Source organism: the organism of the source record quoted next, unplaced genomic scaffold (assembly GCF_019419815.1).
Source record: "Pyrus x bretschneideri cultivar Hongxiangsu unplaced genomic scaffold, Pyrus_bretschneideri_v1 Contig13, whole genome shotgun sequence".
Classification (NCBI taxonomy): Eukaryota; Viridiplantae; Streptophyta; class Magnoliopsida; order Rosales; family Rosaceae; genus Pyrus; species Pyrus x bretschneideri.
Genome location: NW_025999424.1, coordinates 1,688,373 through 1,705,817, shown reverse-complemented (window position 1 = coordinate 1,705,817; position 17,445 = coordinate 1,688,373). Strand labels below are relative to the sequence as shown.

Below are 17,445 nucleotides of genomic sequence, written 5' to 3'. Positions count from 1 at the left end.
TTTTCTCTTGTTTATTTCAAGTCTTCCAATCGAAAGAAATATATAAAAAATTAAAAGGCAAAAATAATAAGCGCCTGCAAAAAGTGAAAAAAAAAAGTGGATGAATATCATTTTTTTTTTTAATTAAACAAGTCTTTCCACTCAAGTGTGTTTGACACGCAGGATGGGATGGAAAACAATGGAACTAAACTAGTTCGACAAGTTTTTCAAGCATGGGTAACGTTTTTAATGGGTCATCTGGTTGGTGTCCAATTGTCTTGGTAAACGTCGTTTGGAATAGGTTTTTAATTACTGATTTTACAATATTAATATGAAAAAAAAAAAAAACCTACGTCCTTCAATCTTTCGTTACATCAGTCTTTTTTTTATTGTTTATCAAGTCAAATTGATAAAGTTATTCGACGGTAACAAGAAGGTATTAAATTTATTAACTATTATTAAAATGGTTAACATGATCACTTATGTGAACCTATTTCTTTACAATAAATATGTGATTTATAATGTTGCAAGACTGTGAATTAAGGCAATATTGTATTTGTTCACAACTTCACGATTTAGATTTTGAATCGGCAATTTATTTGGCAAGACAAAGTTTCAGACCAATCTTAATGGTCATAGTTCAGATTAATAATCTGACAATATATCGTTTTAAAATTATTTGTCAAGATAAAGTTTCAGACCAATCTTAATGGTCCTAGTTAAGATTAATAATTTGACAAATAATGTTTAAAAATTATTTGGCAAGACAAAGTTTCAGACCAATCTTAATGATCATAGTTCAGATTAATAATCTGACAATATAACGTTTTAAAGACGTCGGTAGTCCAATATTTCTTGTACGTGATATAAGAAATAAATTAGGAGGATTGGTTGTTGCATATGAAATTAATAGAAAACGAAAGTTAACCTCCAATTGGGGCAACATCCCGGTTGCATATATTTTCGTTACGTATTCAATGTCGACCTTCTTTCCTTGATGAACAAGTACTTTCACTTTCATCCAATTTCATACGATTTGTCATCATCCATCCCTCACATGTTCACGAGTGATCATCATGGAATCACATAACTTTTTTAATCATGACATCCATATTCATTGTCGGCATCACTAACTTTCATTACCATTTAACGCTGAAATTGTCATTAACACTTCAAAAATGTCATATTACATTTTGTCATATCAAGATTTAGAGAGAAATTTCACTTGAACATGTGCATTACGGCAATTTTTCTTAGTACCATAACAACTTAATCACTCCACAAATCACAAAATTGTAGTCTATTTTGGGATTTGCAACTTCATAATCCCTCCCTCACATGTTCACCAGTGTTCATCAAGGAATCACATAATTTTCTAATACATGCATCTATATCTGTTGTCAGCACCACCGATTTTCATCAAACCATTTCACATTCGAGTTGTTATTGGAGCTCTAAAAATGTCAAATTACACATTGTCTTCAGAAAATTTAGTGAGAAACTGCACTGGAACGAGTGCATCATGACATGTTTTATAGTTCTATATTCATCGCTCGAAAATTCACAAATATTGTTGGCCACCATTAACTTTCAATTATTTCATATTGGAACTGTTGTTGGCTCTCTAAAAATATCAAATTACGTACTACTTTACAAAATTTAGGGAGAATTGCACTTGAACAACATATTCTGGGGTGTCATGACAACTTCATTATTTCATAATTCACAAATCAGAAATATTGTAGTCTAGTTTTTGGGCTCATCAACATCCAAATCCATTAATTTATACGCTAATTTCAGAACCATGAACCCCTTGCAGGCCATTGATAATCAAATAGCACTTTAATTGAAACCTTTTTTGGATTGGAGAAATTCCAGCGAACCCCAAAAAGGCCCATTAGTTGATTAATTAACAAAATCTAGATTATGATTTCATGGACTAAGCTAGCGAGGATATTTTGTTTTCAACATGAAACCAATCACCCATGTTTATTTTTTCCACATTCATGGCCGACCCAACATGTGAATTTTTCCCATCTTCCACGTGATCTTTATTATTTGTGCTTTGCAACCAATTTCAATTGCGCACATAAACCATGTGATGATAAAAATGAATGGCTGAGAGATGAAGTTCTTTTTCCTATGACCTTTTGCGACAACCAAAGATATGTCCTCGATTATATTTGCCATATTCGGCAACGCAAAGTCGAAGGAATGGACCCTTGAGGTTCTTTCTGTTCTGTGCTATTTCTTTGAATAAGGGTTGGATACAAAAGTTTAAGGTTGATTAAAATTCTCCTCCTACGCAATCCATGAAGACCTAGTTTTGTTTGTTTCTGATAACTCAACTGTTATTGAAAGGCACACAACATAAAATCTGTTAATTAAATAATGGATTGAACTAATATAGCACTAATATGGTTTCAGAAAGGCACAAAACACAAAATTTGTTAATTAAAGAATGGATTAAACTAATGTCGTCCTAATACGATCTCCCCTGAAGAAGCACGTCGACTAATTATATAAAGCTACCAAAATATCCAAAAGAGAATAGAACATATATGTACATGCTTGTAGTTCCTTAATTAAAATCATCATGAAAATATTTAAAAATTGATAATAATTCATAATGATGAAACCTAACCATGTTGACCAAAAAAACTAAAGAAACCAGATTATTGATTTAGATCGTGAACAGAATTATACATAAAGAAAGCAAACTATGAATCAAGATTCAAGACTATAAATACTAATATTTCAAACATTTTACGTAATTTGTATTTAAGAAGAAATGTAGTTCGATGTATGGTATTAAAATAGAAGAAATGTAATTTGTGATGAGAATTGCCATGTGGTAGCGCGTTGGACTAGTAAATACCATAAATATTTAAGAAAATAGAAGTATTTGTAGGGAAAATAAAATATGGAAATTAATAAAGGGCATGTGAAAACTTGCTTGCGGTGGTGCAAGTTAGGCTCACGTCGAACATCAATTTTGCATGGCCATGCACAACTTTGGAAAGCTGGGATGGAATCTGACAAGAGTAGCTATATTAGCTTTCCACGTGTCGATTTCCCAGCGGCTCTTTTGCTGTATCAATCGTATCATGGCTGTATGTGTACGTACGTATCTTCATCCTTTCTTTCTTCGAATCTTCATAGTCATCACCACTTCCAATTTTCATGTGCAAACTCAGACTAAATAAAAGCCGTGTGATCAGCTCAACTAAATAATAAAGCTTATTAGCAAATAAGAACAATCAATACAAGTTTACAAGTCTCTATCATCAATAACAGTTTTCAGTCCGTAGACTAATCACTAACATTAGTTGCATATGATAAGGCGAGTGAAAGTTCTCAATAACTAGCAACCTATTAGCTACTGATATGCAACTTTTACTCCCTCATTTAGCCACCGATATACTTTTTTTCCACCTCATTCCGTGCGACTTGTGTTAAATGGCTATTGTCTTCTTTCTTTCTTTTTTTAATGAGAATAAGTTACATATATATGTATATTCCCAGTACTCTCGTTTATGCCATGTAGAGAAGAGGAAATAGAAAAGATTAATTTCCTATTACAAACTTATTAGAATCACGTATATATAAAAACCATATATTATATTTTATATATAGATACATATTTAAGGAAAAAAAAACATATATATGTATATATATACTAAGTTTTCATATGGACAAACCTAATAATTAATGATCCAAATTTAGAATTTGGATCATAATATATGAAATCGGTTGTTTAATTACTCTCCATTTAGCAATTGCAGAGACCAGAGATCCTCCATGCTCCAATAGCTTTCATTAGATTGATCAGCAGGTAAAGGAGGAGGATAAGCATCCATATTTGCTTGGTATGTTGGTGCGGAGTGGGAAATATCCATCGTGTCCACAGTGTTAGAGATGGACACTTGACTTGTGATAGCCTGATCATTCACCTCAGAGCTTTGTCCTGGTGTTGTATTCTCAGCTTGCTTAATATGTTTTTGAATTCTAGTCCTCCAATAGTTCTTGATTTCATTATCGGTCCGTCCCGGTAAATGTTTTGCGATTTTCGACCACCTGAATATTGCAACACACTGTCAAAGATAAAAATTACAACGTGCCAAAGTTAAAGCTAGCTACCCCAATAAATGATTGGACAAGTACTTGTACTGCTATTGTAGTTGCTAACTAAATTAACAATCCCAGAAGGAAAAAGCTGTCTTAGATAAGCTTAAATCTCCTATATTAGAAAGAACACTCACTAGAACAACATGAGAAAAGCTGATATAAACATAATCAATTAAAACAATAAACCCTAACCCTAAATTATTACCTGCAACTTGACCATGGTGGTGTTTTGTGTGGATTTATATATTACTTAAAAGAATACTTATCTACAATTAAGTATTAGTAAAAATTCCAAGTCATGCATGTTCTATGGGTGAGAATGAAAGTCCTACAACTCCCTGCTGGACTCCTTTTATTTATATATAAGGCAGACCAAGATACACAAAAACTTCGTCATCTAGAAAAACACAAAATCATTTACTTTCCGTACGTGTATATGCATATATTACAAACACACACACACACACACACACACACAGATCTAGCACACTCCTCCAGTTCCTTCGATCTTCAAGTTTCCATGTTCAACCCCCCACTACTTATTCCTTGAGCTTCAAAGGGAAAGCTCATAATCTTTGTATATAAGGTATTCTGAATGATATAATCATCATCTAATCCCATTATTCTTTCTTATGGATAGTATCGTACTTATATACTTATATATACATATATATAAATATAAGGTTCCCTTTGGTCCATAAATATATACTTTAATCCATAAATATATTTATCAGGCGAAGGGGTCTAAAAAAAAACTTATTCTCATTTGACAGAAAACTGGGCCAAATGTAGGAGAAAAATTGTTCCACACAGTATTATTCCGTTTAGCGTACGTTAACATATATTGATCGATATACAAATATATATAATCACTCTATTTTAGTATAACTAATTTACTGTCCTACCTAGCCATGCTTCTAGAATTAGTAACTATTATTTGAGATTTTTAACTCTTTGATTAGCAGTCCAATTATGATTAATTTCTTAGCAGAAAGCTCTTGTTGCGAGCGCTGCCTCCATGCATATTAGTAGTACGACCAGAAATATAAAGGGTGGGAGGCCCAGCTGTTGCCCTAAGCAGCCAAAACAGTATGGCTCACGTCCGCTTCAACCAAAGCAAAAGTTTTGTCCTCTTCTTCAGGATGAAAGCTAGGTAACTAGGGTTGGCATGTGAGAAACTGACTGGGGTTTACCTGTAAATGGAAGGTATTTATTGCTCCAAATACTTTTTTGGTTCGAGTTCACCAAACTGCATTCCTTTCGATGTATCACAAGTCAAGTCCACCACCACATCTCTAGTTTAAGGTATTTTTCTTGGAGTATATGATTCTCTCCCCTTCTAGTTCTCCCCCCTTCTCTTCCCTTCTACTTGTTGGGTTACGATTAAGTCACGTCAATATCTTGTATTGAATTTTTTATAGAGAGAAACATAGAGAAAAGTGTGAGAAGAGGGAATGAAAACGAATGAAAATTGGATGAAAGAGAATCCTAATCCACTTTTCTTTCCACATAGACAATCAGTTTCCAAATCTTTGGACTTTATCATATAATGATTTTGATTTATTCATAATACAAAAGAACATTCTAATTATTTTTAACTTTATTACCAAGTTTAACAGCTCGTTCGTCTTTTTCATATCAAAACAATTCATCTCGATATATAATTTTTTTTTATCACAAAAGAGAGTTTTGAACTCTGAATCTCTTGCCTACTTGTACAGTTCTACTCATCACGTCATCTATCCTCAGCAGGGGATTAAATCCCAAATGGGTTATCGACATATTTTTTTTGTCATTTCACCTCAATGACTTTTTCATGTCAATTCATCTCGATATTGAACAAGTCACAAGAGGAGAATTTTTTTTTTTTTTTTTTTTAAGCAAAAACTTTTTTTTTTTTTTTACATGGTTTTGCCCCCACAATTTCATGGGTTCATCCAATACAAGAGAATTATATAGACTCTCCATTTTTATTTCTAAAAAAGAAATTCGGGTTTTAAATTATTTTCCAAATGCATACATATATATAGAAGCTATGCTACACAAAGTTGTCCTGCAAACACGTACGTGTGGAGAGCTTTGTTGATTGGTGGGTTCCAATACATGGAAACCCAGATCAATCAAAGACATGTTGAAGACGGTACACCAATAATGGATAAGTACCACATTTCTATTTTATTTTTTTAATAAAAGAAAAAGAGAAGAGAAAATATGATCAATTACTTGTCCTTCTCAGTTTATTAGCTAGCCTGGAGATATCTAAAATTATCATGGAGACTTAAAACGGATTGTAAGCAATGTTTGATGTTGCCCTTGACACAGATCTGACAATCAGCTGGTATATATTTATACTGGTTGGAGGGTACGTCCACTGAAATGATTTGTCACAAAGCTTCCAGCAACCCATATATATGTACGTGTGTGTGTGTGTGTGTGTGTGTGTGTGTGTGTATCTTATAACACATGAGAGAGGGACAATGTTTGGTGAAGAGAGTAAGAGTACGTTACATCTAGGATTCGAATCCCTCTAATATTGCAACCGAAAAGAAAAAAAAAGGAACAGAGACAGAGAGAGTGATCCAAGCCCTATGAATCAAAACCAAGAAACCTACTTGGTTCTCCAAATTAAAAAATGATGAGGACAAGTAGAATAATCTAAGACTCGCAACTTATCAAATCATATGTATATGTCCTTGTCGTTAAATTATCAGCATACTTATGTACTTACGTTAATATTTTACATGTATATTTGGATTATATGAATAAAAATAGCAAGTGATGATCACCTGTTACCCCACTTTGCATGCAGTTCCATAATCAGAAGTTGTTCCTCAGGTGTGATGTTGCCTCTCCGAACATCAGGCCGTAGATAATTCAGCCACCGGAGCCGGCAGCTCTTCCCAGTACGTTTGAGACCTAGTAACATAATATACACCTAGCTAGTGACATCTTTATAATATGTGGACATGTAGTTCTAAAATAGGAAATTGTACGTTCTAGCTAGGGTTTGAAATATACATATAGGGATCAAACATGTTAATTACCAGCAGATTTGGCTAGGGAGTTCCATACACCTTCACCATGATTTGCAATATAGTTGATGAGAATCAAATCTTCTTCCATGGTCCATGGCCCTTTTCTCACTTCAACATCCTGGGATGAACTATTGCATGGTTTTTTATCCATTTTGTTTTTGTGTTTGTGCGTTTCTGGGAGAGAGAGGGATAGAGGAGAGGAGAGGAGAGAGAGAGAGAGAGAGAGGGAGAGAGGGAGAGAGAGAGGCAGTTAGGCAAGATAATAAGAGATAATGGGTAGCTAGGGTTTTTATAGAGGGAGACTAAATATTTTTTCCCAGCAATATTACTGTAGTTAATCAGCATTAGTAGAGAGCATTTAACCTTAACTCGTTTCGTTAATATATTTAAGCATGCATATTGTTATCCATGATACATACTTATTTGCATGCATGACTTTTAATTGGTTGGGCTTTGTGTAGAATAAAATCTGTATATAAAATTTTCTATGTATCAGCGAACATATACACATGCCCTTCTACGTAAGCATAATGTTAAAAAATATCTTGAACCAAAATTTTTTTGTCGAAAATTGAATCCAGAGACATGCATGTGCGTAAGTTAGCTAATAGAGATATTTTTTTTCAGAAAAAAAATTAACTTGAAAGGACTATATATATGTATGTTGTTTATGTACAAATTAATATACACATATACAGTATGGTTCGATTGCGGGCATCTAATGAGTGTTCGAAAACTAAGCATTGGATGTTCGGAGACTCAGAGTCCGCAATCACAAAGTCCTACGTCAATGTTAGGCTAGAAAATTTGCCACACGTGAGGGGGCGTGTGACAATGTAAGAACAAAGTCCTACATCAATGAGGGACCAAACCATGCAAGGGCTTTGTTCGGCTACTCCTCATATTACCAATTGATTTTCTGATGGAACCTCAACTTTCTTCTATTATTAGAGCCAGGTTGGCCCATGTGTAATGCCAAATGACCACACTTTCTCCACGCTACCCAACTTTGTTGTCCACGTGTTAGGCTAGAAAATTCCCAACACGTGAGTGGGTGTGTGAGAATATAAGAACAAAATCTCACATCGGTGAGGAACCAAGTATGCAAGAGCTTATAAGGAGTTGGGCTGCTCCTCATATTAGCAATTGATCTTATGCTACAACCTCAACTTTCTTCATAAAATCAATTAGGAATATGAGGAGTACTTTCTTCATAAAGCAATTGACAATATGGAAGTAGCTCAACTCCTTATAAGCCCTTACATGGTTTGGTTCCTCACCAATGTGAGACTTTACTCTCACATATATTCTCACATTAGCCTTTCCATTGTTGCATTAGGTTGAAGCTTTTATACATAAAAATGCTACTCATACGGTCATACCATTTCATACCATATTTGTGTCACATCTCTAATAGAGATGAGACCTACATATGTTGATGGGTCTTACTTCTATTAGAGAGGTGATACAAACCACCTATAAATATAATTATTTTTGTCAATCAAAAGATGGTGAAAAAATACGCAAATTAACCTTATCAACACACTAAAGAAAATAATCAAAACAAAAGTTACGGGTCAAATTAACCTCATCAACAAACTAAAGAAAAATAACCAAAGTAAAAGCTATAAGCAATATAGTAAATTAAACGCAAAATAATTTACTATTTTTCATAGCTGCTAGCTAGATAATCATATCAGTTGCCCTTATTTTCTCTTTTACGTTTTTCTCCCAAATAAAATAAACTTTTAGACAAAATAATTATCTAGAAACAGTCGCGAAAAATATGAACAACCTCTTTAGCAATGAAAAATCGTTCGAAGATCGTCACAAAAAAAATTTTAGTGACTAGTTATGTTTTCTCTCTTTGTGAATTTTATCTTTAACATGTTAATAAACTCATGCATAATATGTGTAAAATTGCTAGTATATATCATTGACAATTTCTAAAACATTTGTATCAGCATCCATTAATACACACACACACACACGTATAATTGTTAAAAGAAAGTTTGTTCGTCATATGCAAATTGTTATGTTTTTACACTCTAATCAATTTGATTACTGCGTTAAATGGCACAAAAAAGTCATACATCTAGTACGTACGTATATTACCGTGTGGATAAAGCATGCATGTGTTGCACAGTTGGAAATTCTCTGAGAAAGCCAGAAGCTTACGACACGATCTGTTGCTTTGAGTATTCAACTTCTGTTTCTCCAATTTGCATGCACAAATAAATATATACAAAAATATATGAATCCAAAATAATTAAAATCTGAGCAGAAAAAAAATAATAATAAATTGTGGTTATTTTTGCGCTTTCGAGATCCACAAAAATGTCTTCCCCTTGCTAATGGCTATTGCTAGGGTTTGCGCCCTTGAGTTTCTGGACTATGATTTTCGCCTCTCAAAATTCCCCTCTTTTACTTTTTTTTTTCCCCTTATTTGAACTGTATCATAATTAAATTACATCAACGTCTTGTGTTGACTTTCCTATAGTAAGAAAATTATAAAACGAGCGAGAGACTAGGAAAAGGAAGAAGAAGGGATTAATTACGAGGAAAAGAGTCATACTCCTGAGTTTCGAGTAGTGTTTTTCCTAGGTAAAGACAGCAGAACCCTAAACCATATCACACTTTCTTTCTTAATAAATAAATAAATAATTTATTTTTTCTTTATTCAAACAAAATTCTTAATTTTTAGGATCTAAGAGAGAGGTAGAGATGATGTTAGTCTTTGTAAAATCTTTATTTTTTGTGTTTTTTCTCATAAGTTTAATAAAAAAATTTGTTAATCCTGCTTCAATAAAAAAAATCGAGTAAGAATTTTTTTTTTTTTTGAACAAACAATATTATCTACATTAAGAGATGGGGTGGGTTTAGGCTCACAATGAGTTAGCAATAATTTGGTTCAAATTCGCCTTTGGTGATAATCAAACCTAAGATCTCTCACTTACAAATGAAGAGGAATATCACTAGACTGTGATACTAAATGACAATTGAGTAAGTATTTAGGTGTGAATATAAAAGAGTGCCCCATTTTTGGATATGACCTAGAGACTACTAAATCTTCGGACCGGCCTATTTGCTGCTGGATCTTCTTCTAAGCTGCAAATGACCTGCAGACGGATTATCTATCCAACAACAGTCTTTGGTTGATTTTTCTAAATTTATTTTTCTTTTTAAACACTAATAGCACTACCGTTTTTTTACCTTCTGCGCATCCTTGTTAATTTTGGTCTATCGATCTTCTTCAATTTATTTGATTTGTCGGTCGAAAATTGAAAAAAATGTGTGAAAAATAAATATAAACGTGTGGATAGTACCCTTTAAATACTACCTATAAAAAGTTCTTAATTAAGCAAAGGTCGAAAGTGCTTAACGTATTGTTATAATCACATAAAAATCCTCAGAAGAAATACATATAAACTCAAAATATACACATGCAATCAATAATATTTATTTTTATTTTTTGTGTTTGTCATCTTGATTGAAATATTTTGTTGTTAGTGCAAGGAAATCAAATTATTATCAACTACGAACTCGTTTGGAAATGCTTTTAAAATAACAAAACGTTTTTAGAAGGAAAAAAAATGATTCTAGATTCCAAAGACACTTCAAGTGTCTGCTAAAGATTGGTTTAAAAAATATTTCCACAAAACATGCTTTCAATAAATTTAAAAACAATTCTAGATGAGCTCTACGTTTGTTCGATCCCTATGTGCTAATTTCGATTCGTACAAAGTCATGAGAGTACACATTGGCATTTATCACTAAGCAAAGAAAGTGACTAATTAATGAATCTAAGTTAAGTACCTAACCAATGCCGTAGTAGCCACTCATAAGAAGTCCTCTCCCCCAACTCCACAGTAACCTTACAAATATGTACCCATAATTTGACACTTCGTGCAAAAGTCATTTGGAAGTATACTCGTTTTAGAAACCCATATTGTCGTGAGTTGTGGGTCTAAATTAGCTAAAGCTTAAGAAAACGACGATGTTAAGTAACCCACTACAACCCAAGACGCTTATAGTCTTTTTATTTAAGCAGACACTTACGTAAGATTCATATCAATTAACGGTTTTCAACTGTCGCGCATTATGATATCACATTGACCAATTGTTGCATTGCTCATGAAAGTACTAAATTTCATCGAAAGATAAACTTTTTATACGGATTGCACCATCTAAAAAAATACGATATTATATACATACATGTACATATTCATTGGATAAGCAAATTGTGTCTATATGCATCCATAGTTGTGGGAATTAGGTTGAGTGATCCACGAACGCATGCTTTTGTTTCTGAATTAGGGAAAGTTTGGCCAGAATCAAGTGCTCAAAGAAAAGAGGATGAGGGATTCGTGGCTAGGAAGTTGTATGAGCACTACCATGATCCCTTGATTTAGGGCACAACATGTGATCACAGCTAAACAATCACAGTTTGTGGCCACGGAATTTGCCACGGAATTCAAAAGAATGAAATCTAGATAATCACGAATAGAGATTGACAAACTGAGTAATTCGGACCACTTATTTTAAATTTTATAGCCCCCATCAACCTATTCTACTGGCTTACCTTACACAAACTAAGTGTCCGAATCTTCTTTTTTCACTTGAACGGTACAAACTCGATCTCTGGTGACTCTAGACTGCGAGATCCGGAGAATTCGATAACCACGACCAAGAAAACTGATCCTTTTTTATTTTGTGGCTGAAATCATAGATTAATCTGCAAGCTGTCCTCACCCATAAAAAGGAACAAAGACAAACTCACATTACGGATTAGCTGGTGTTTCTCCATTTGCAAATCTGAACACTATCCATTAAATAATTAGGTATTACAACAAGATTTGATGAGATTTCATAGATTCTTTTTCTTCTTCTAACTAATTAGGTTTATATGACAGCATAATTTTCTTCATTTACGCTAACTGAGTAATGACTTGTGACATATCAATCGAGTATTAACATAGTGCGAGTAAGATCGCTTTCGTGGCCAAATCTTATGCAGGAATGGACATTAAAGATAAGGGTTTGCTTAGATTGTGGACAAAATATTAAGGCTCTCTTCAAGTTAAGGGTCTAAAATCTCAGAATTTAGCTATATATTTTTAACTGTTCATGTGTATGTATGAGATTAGTCAGCTTTTTTCTCCAACAATAAGGGAACTATAATTCTCACCCCCAACCTTATAATTTGTTAAACTTATATTTCTTTGATTTTTTTTTGTTAATAATTTTGTAATCATTTTTTGTATAATCAATCTTGTTTTAGTTTTATGAATGTTTTGATGTCAAAAATTCAAATTCCCCAAAAAAAAAATATATGTTGAGAAAATGTATGGCTTAGTGAACAAATGGGTGAGTAGTTTTGGAGGAGTTTTGGTGTTAGATCTGATTTTGATTAATTAATAATATTATTTTGACCGTTGAATTTAACTTTGAGTCAATGGATTTTTTTTACGTTAAAATTGATTAAATTAGATTTGAGTCGTTGGATCAAAACCATTGAAAAACTGATGTAGTTGTGCACGCCACGCTGGATCAAAACCCAGGAACGCATGCCAACCATTGAATGACAGCAGCTCTATAGTGAGTAGACCCAAATTCCCAAAATTCTCATCCCTTGGAGACCCCCCCCCCCCCTCCTTGGAAATAGATGCTACTTAGATGCACAAAACTGACATAATTTGCTGACATATTCTAAAGCTTTCGTATGTTTTCCGCTACTATCTCACGAGAGGAAATTCAAGCTTCTCTCCCCGCCACAAATTATCTCTAATACAGGGTGATGTCACATACGAGTGTGAGCCTCTATTAAAAGAGTTTGTTTGTCAACAAGTGTGTTAATGTTGTGCGTCCAAATAAGTCGAAATTCTAGTGTGATGTTAGATCTTGAGTTAGGTCATTTGACTTGTAACAAACTCGTCACCGACATCTACATTTGTTTCCTTATAATACGTTCAGCTCAAAATGCGGATTGCACTTTGTTTGAAAATCCAAAAAGTTGAAGATCTTCATCTGATTTGTTAAATTTCCACTTAGTTTTGTTCAAGTGCTTGGGTTTTGTTTTTCCTGGCATGTGGGCTGAAGTTCAAAACCCGTCTAAAAAGTTCGTAAAAAGTAAGACCCGCAGTTAGGAGGAGACGCTTCAAAAACTTCGGAGACGGATTTTCTCCCTACCTTCGTAGATGGGGAAGAAAATCCAATCCTTATAAGGGAAGGGAACTCCATACAAAGCTTTGACAAGGGTTTCAAAAGTGTGTAAGCATGAGTCCATTTCCGTTATGATTATCAACTTAATTTCACTTTTGTTCCAACATTATGAATTTATATTAGTATTGAATTATGTAGACATTTTATTCTTATGAGTCCATGGATCTCCGTCCTTTCGGGGACATCGATAAAGTTGGATCAAATTATGCTGATATTTGTAATTATAATACTATTATATGTAAGTTTAGAAGTTTTTTTTTTGTTGATACAAGCAAAATTAGAGGACGAGGAGGAGATTTGAATTGAAGATTTCAAGTGAAATGAAGAATGTTTTTAATCAACTGAGTTACAAGTTCTAGTTTGAACTTTTCATAGATGTCTCTGCAGTTTTTCTCTGCCGCACATGAGGCACGTGTGCATGGTTTGCGTATGAACTGAATTAATTAAATCTCGACCTTTCATTTTTTAAATGAAAACGAGCATGCGTAAGCCATGCGCATGTTCTGGCCAACATACCACGTTGGGTTTCAAACCCAAAGGTGCAATTGGGGTATGTTGAAGGGCGAAACAGAGGCGAACTTCCGAATTTTGTCTGAGTTTAAGATAGAAGAAGCTCAAAGAAATTCAACCTGGGCAAAATTTAAAGGTCCTCTTCATTTTTCATTTCAACTAGCCTTGAATCTAACAAGTTATCGAATCCAATTCATCGTAAAAATCAAACAACAGATTAATGAAGCAAACACAATAAAATATAACCTTGGCTTATGTGTCAAAACAAACGTAACAACATAGAAACTTCGTTTACAGCTACACAGTATAGCTAAAGTAGCAAACACACACATGAATTCAGAGAAAGTTTCTCCAAAACATTCTGCTATTACAACATTCATCGAAATAAAGAAAACTATCCTCCCCCAGAATCTCCAAGGCAAGCAACCAAACTCCTTGGTCTCAATTCTTTCATGGCTGTAAAGAACGAGAGAGGGGGCCGTCAGAAATACAGAATTCAAATATGGATGGTATCTTGCTAATAAAAAAAAATCTAATCCGTCATGTTTTATGAGGGATTCGCCGTAAAAAGATTCCAGAAATAATACCATGAGCTGATATTCTAAACAAAATAATGAATTTATTTAAACTTACCTTGCTAGCAATGTTGTTGGAAAGCCAGTCCAACCCCTCGTACAAACCCTCTCCAGAGGTTGCACAAGTACTCTGGATGTACCTGGAAAAAGAACAACTATTATATCCAGTATTCAACTTTTGCCCAAGATCTTAGCATTGATGTTCAAGAACTCATTCGTTTAAGTTGAACCATCTGTATTTAAATCAAGGTGAAAGTTTTTCCCAGCTCAAGAGAGAGACTAATAAGTAGACTCCCACCGTATATCAACAACTCCATAAGAGAAAAATTACAGGGTTCACATACGGACTAATGATTACAGGGTGAAAATTACCAAAATAACTTACCAGTGACGTTGACGGAGAGAATGAAGACCAAGCTTATCAGTTATCTCGGCGGCATTCATTGCATTAGGAAGATCTTGTTTGTTGGCAAATACAAGCAGAACAGCATCCCTTAGTTCATCCTGAAAACAATTAAAAATATTAACTTCAAACCCTAGTTCCAAGTATACGTAAGCAATATGTACCATTGTTGTATCCTAAACAAGGTTCTAGTCATCTACAGGAACACAACCAGAGTTTTATCTTAGTATAAATGAAGTAGAATTTATAAAGGGAGCAAAAAAGGCAAAAAGGATCATAACTAAAATAACGGAATTCACAAATGTAGCTCAGGAAAGTATGTATCAAACTAAATGAAACTTTAATCGAATCCACAAATTTGAGTACAGAAGAAAATGAAATAACACAACAAAATTCAGAAGGCATGCAACCTCCTCGTCTCCATTTACAACAGGAACATTAGAAATCACAACATAAACAAGCAGAATGAAAAATATAAGGGAGTCAGTAACTACCTCATTCAACATCCTGTGCAATTCATCCCTTGCCTCAACAACTCGATCCCTGTCATTGCTATCAACCACAAAGATAAGACCTTGTGTGTTCTGGAAGTAGTGCCTCCACAATGGTCGGATCTACAAATGGAAGAAACCCGATCAGTCATTGGATATTTATAATTAGAACTTCAGACAGATGTCCTCGTTTGACACGGAAGAACATTGAAGTAAATACACCATCCAATTCTCTATATATTCCATGAAAAGAGATCATATAAAATGTTTATGCATCCGTATACACGGATCTCACTCCCGTGGTAGAAGAACAACCACAGTGACCGAAAAACTTGTTGCACAACCAACAACATGTTAAAAGTGCACGCAGATATACAAAAAGACAGAAACTTACTTTGTCTTGACCCCCGACATCCCAGACGGTGAAGCTGATGTTCTTGTATTCAACTGTCTCCACATTAAATCCTGCCAAAAAAGAAAAAAACCCACTCTTGTAACGAAAATAAAAATGCAAATTACGAAACTTTTATCCACAAGACATCAGACAGGTGAAACAATCCTCATCTTAACCCCACCAGAACACGAGGAGGAAAAAGGACCAACGAAACCAAAACCAACATACAATTCTTCGTAAGCGTAAATCAAATTACACACGAAAAGCGAAATTGATCTAAAATTCAGGTCGAAATTGGGCTGTTTCAAATGAAAGATGGAAACTTACGGAACTATAACAAGAATATTAGGGAATCGAAGCTCTTACCGATGGTGGGGATGGTGGTGACGATTTCTCCGAGCTTGAGCTTGTACAAGATGGTGGTCTTACCGGCTGCATCGAGACCCACCATCAGAATTCGCATCTCTTTCTTGGCAAACAGCCGGCTGAAGAGCTTCGTGAACGTAAGCCCCATTTTTCAATCGAATTCAGCTGCCAAACGCAACCAATCACACATCCACAGTTAAATCAAAGTTAGCGAATTTGATTTCAATTTACAATAACACCAAGCAAAATCAATCCAAATTCCCAATCATATCGCATGCAAAATTCAATCAGATCCGTTTGTTGAATTGAAAAATAACCAAAAGGGGTTTCAATTTACATGGAGATCAAAGATCGATCATGGATTTGCACATCTACGATTCAAATCTGGTAACGAAGAATTTGAATTTAGGACGAAGAAATTCTAGAGAGAGAGACTGACCTGGAGGAACGAGGACGGATCAAAATGAGAGGAGGAGGCAACGGAAACAAAGCCACGATTTTTATTAGTATTGCCCTTTTCCCTCTCCTGGACCCTGGTCAGTTAGTTAAGTACCGCGGTTAGATTCAGAACGCCGTCGTTTCAATTGAAATTCCAAACAATACAGTGGCCCTTTTGGAATTTGGATTGTTTATAGGGAGCACTTGTATTTTTTTGAGAAGGAAAATAAAACTAGGAGAGGGAAAAACCTAGGGAACACCCAAGGTTCGTAGAGTTAAACAACAAGGCACTGGTAGTTGCAGTAGGAACACGGCTAATCCAAACATGAAAGTTATTTAGCCCATGCCCACACTAGGAGACAACATCAACAACAAAATTTGCTTCTCTAAAAATATGTTTCCAGCTTACGAACTCAAAAGAAGAGGCCATCCATTTGATATCTTCAACAATTGCACGAATACGCCAAGGAATGCAGCACTTCCCGATGATTGCGTCAATGACAATCTTTGAGTCTCCTTCGATCAAAACATTCTTGATACGCCGCGATGTAGCCACCAAAAGAGCATCCCTAGCAGCCAAAGCCTCTGCAACTGTGATCGTGTTCTGTCCCAGTCTTCTCAAGCCTGCCACAAAAGGTTGACCCATATGGTTTCTAATGACAAAGTCTACTACAACAGTAGTACCTAACACAGAAGATAAAAAAATATAAAAAATCTAGTACTTTTTTTTTAAATGATATATTTTGTTATATTAGATGTCAGATTAACCACAAACAGAATTCGAATTCACGTCGTCACGTAGTCATGCAAGGGTTTAACTCTCTTCTACTATTAAGGTAAAGGGCCACTTGCAAAATCTAGTATTCTTTGGTAAAGTATTTCAAATGTTTTTCGGAAAAAAAAA

At 34.5% G+C, this 17,445-nt stretch overlaps 2 protein-coding genes across 4 annotated transcripts; both read right to left on the bottom strand.

Moving 5' to 3' along the window:
• Nucleotides 1-2,834: 2,834 nt before the first annotated feature.
• Nucleotides 2,835-7,414, bottom strand: LOC103963966 (MYB-like transcription factor EOBII). 3 transcript variants are annotated; one of them, XR_007256217.1, is made up of 4 exons: nucleotides 7,152-7,414; nucleotides 6,894-7,023; nucleotides 3,681-4,056; nucleotides 2,835-3,205 (listed from the first exon to the last, which is right to left on the bottom strand). XR_007256217.1 is itself a non-coding variant. In XM_009376848.2 (3 exons), the coding sequence occupies exons 1-3, from the start codon at nucleotides 7,291-7,293 to the stop codon at nucleotides 3,741-3,743; spliced, it is 588 nt and encodes a 195-aa protein (XP_009375123.2). In that variant the 5' UTR covers nucleotides 7,294-7,414; the 3' UTR covers nucleotides 3,538-3,740. The 3 variants fall into 3 exon arrangements, 1 of the variants encoding a protein (XP_009375123.2); XR_007256216.1 differs by having other exon boundaries at nucleotides 2,835-3,177; XM_009376848.2 differs by lacking the exon at nucleotides 2,835-3,205 and having other exon boundaries at nucleotides 3,538-4,056.
• Nucleotides 7,415-14,095: 6,681 nt separating this feature from the next.
• On the bottom strand, nucleotides 14,096-16,654 carry LOC103963967 (ADP-ribosylation factor 1). The gene is made up of 7 exons (XM_009376849.3): nucleotides 16,543-16,654; nucleotides 16,104-16,268; nucleotides 15,738-15,808; nucleotides 15,347-15,466; nucleotides 14,835-14,953; nucleotides 14,508-14,589; nucleotides 14,096-14,330 (listed from the first exon to the last, which is right to left on the bottom strand). The coding sequence occupies exons 2-7, from the start codon at nucleotides 16,249-16,251 to the stop codon at nucleotides 14,325-14,327; spliced, it is 546 nt and encodes a 181-aa protein (XP_009375124.1). The 5' UTR covers nucleotides 16,252-16,268; nucleotides 16,543-16,654; the 3' UTR covers nucleotides 14,096-14,324.
• Between the last annotated feature and the right edge of the window lie 791 nt (nucleotides 16,655-17,445).

Excerpts from the sequence above, each read along its gene's own strand:
- LOC103963966 (XM_009376848.2), bottom strand. The coding sequence starts at position 7,293 with ATGGATAAAAAACCATGCAATAGTTCATCCCAGGATGTTGAAGTGAGA. Across the intron at positions 7,024-7,151 it reads CTCCCTAGCCAAATCTGCTG|GTCTCAAACGTACTGGGAAG; the intron begins GTAATTAACATG and ends TTATGTTACTAG. Across the intron at positions 4,057-6,893 it reads CATGCAAAGTGGGGTAACAG|GTGGTCGAAAATCGCAAAAC; the intron begins GTGATCATCACT and ends TGCAATATTCAG.
- LOC103963967 (XM_009376849.3), bottom strand. The coding sequence starts at position 16,251 with ATGGGGCTTACGTTCACGAAGCTCTTCAGCCGGCTGTTTGCCAAGAAA. Across the intron at positions 15,809-16,103 it reads CACCACCATCCCCACCATCG|GATTTAATGTGGAGACAGTT; the intron begins GTAAGAGCTTCG and ends CTTTTTTGGCAG. Across the intron at positions 14,590-14,834 it reads TCTCTCCGTCAACGTCACTG|GTACATCCAGAGTACTTGTG; the intron begins GTAAGTTATTTT and ends TTCTTTTTCCAG.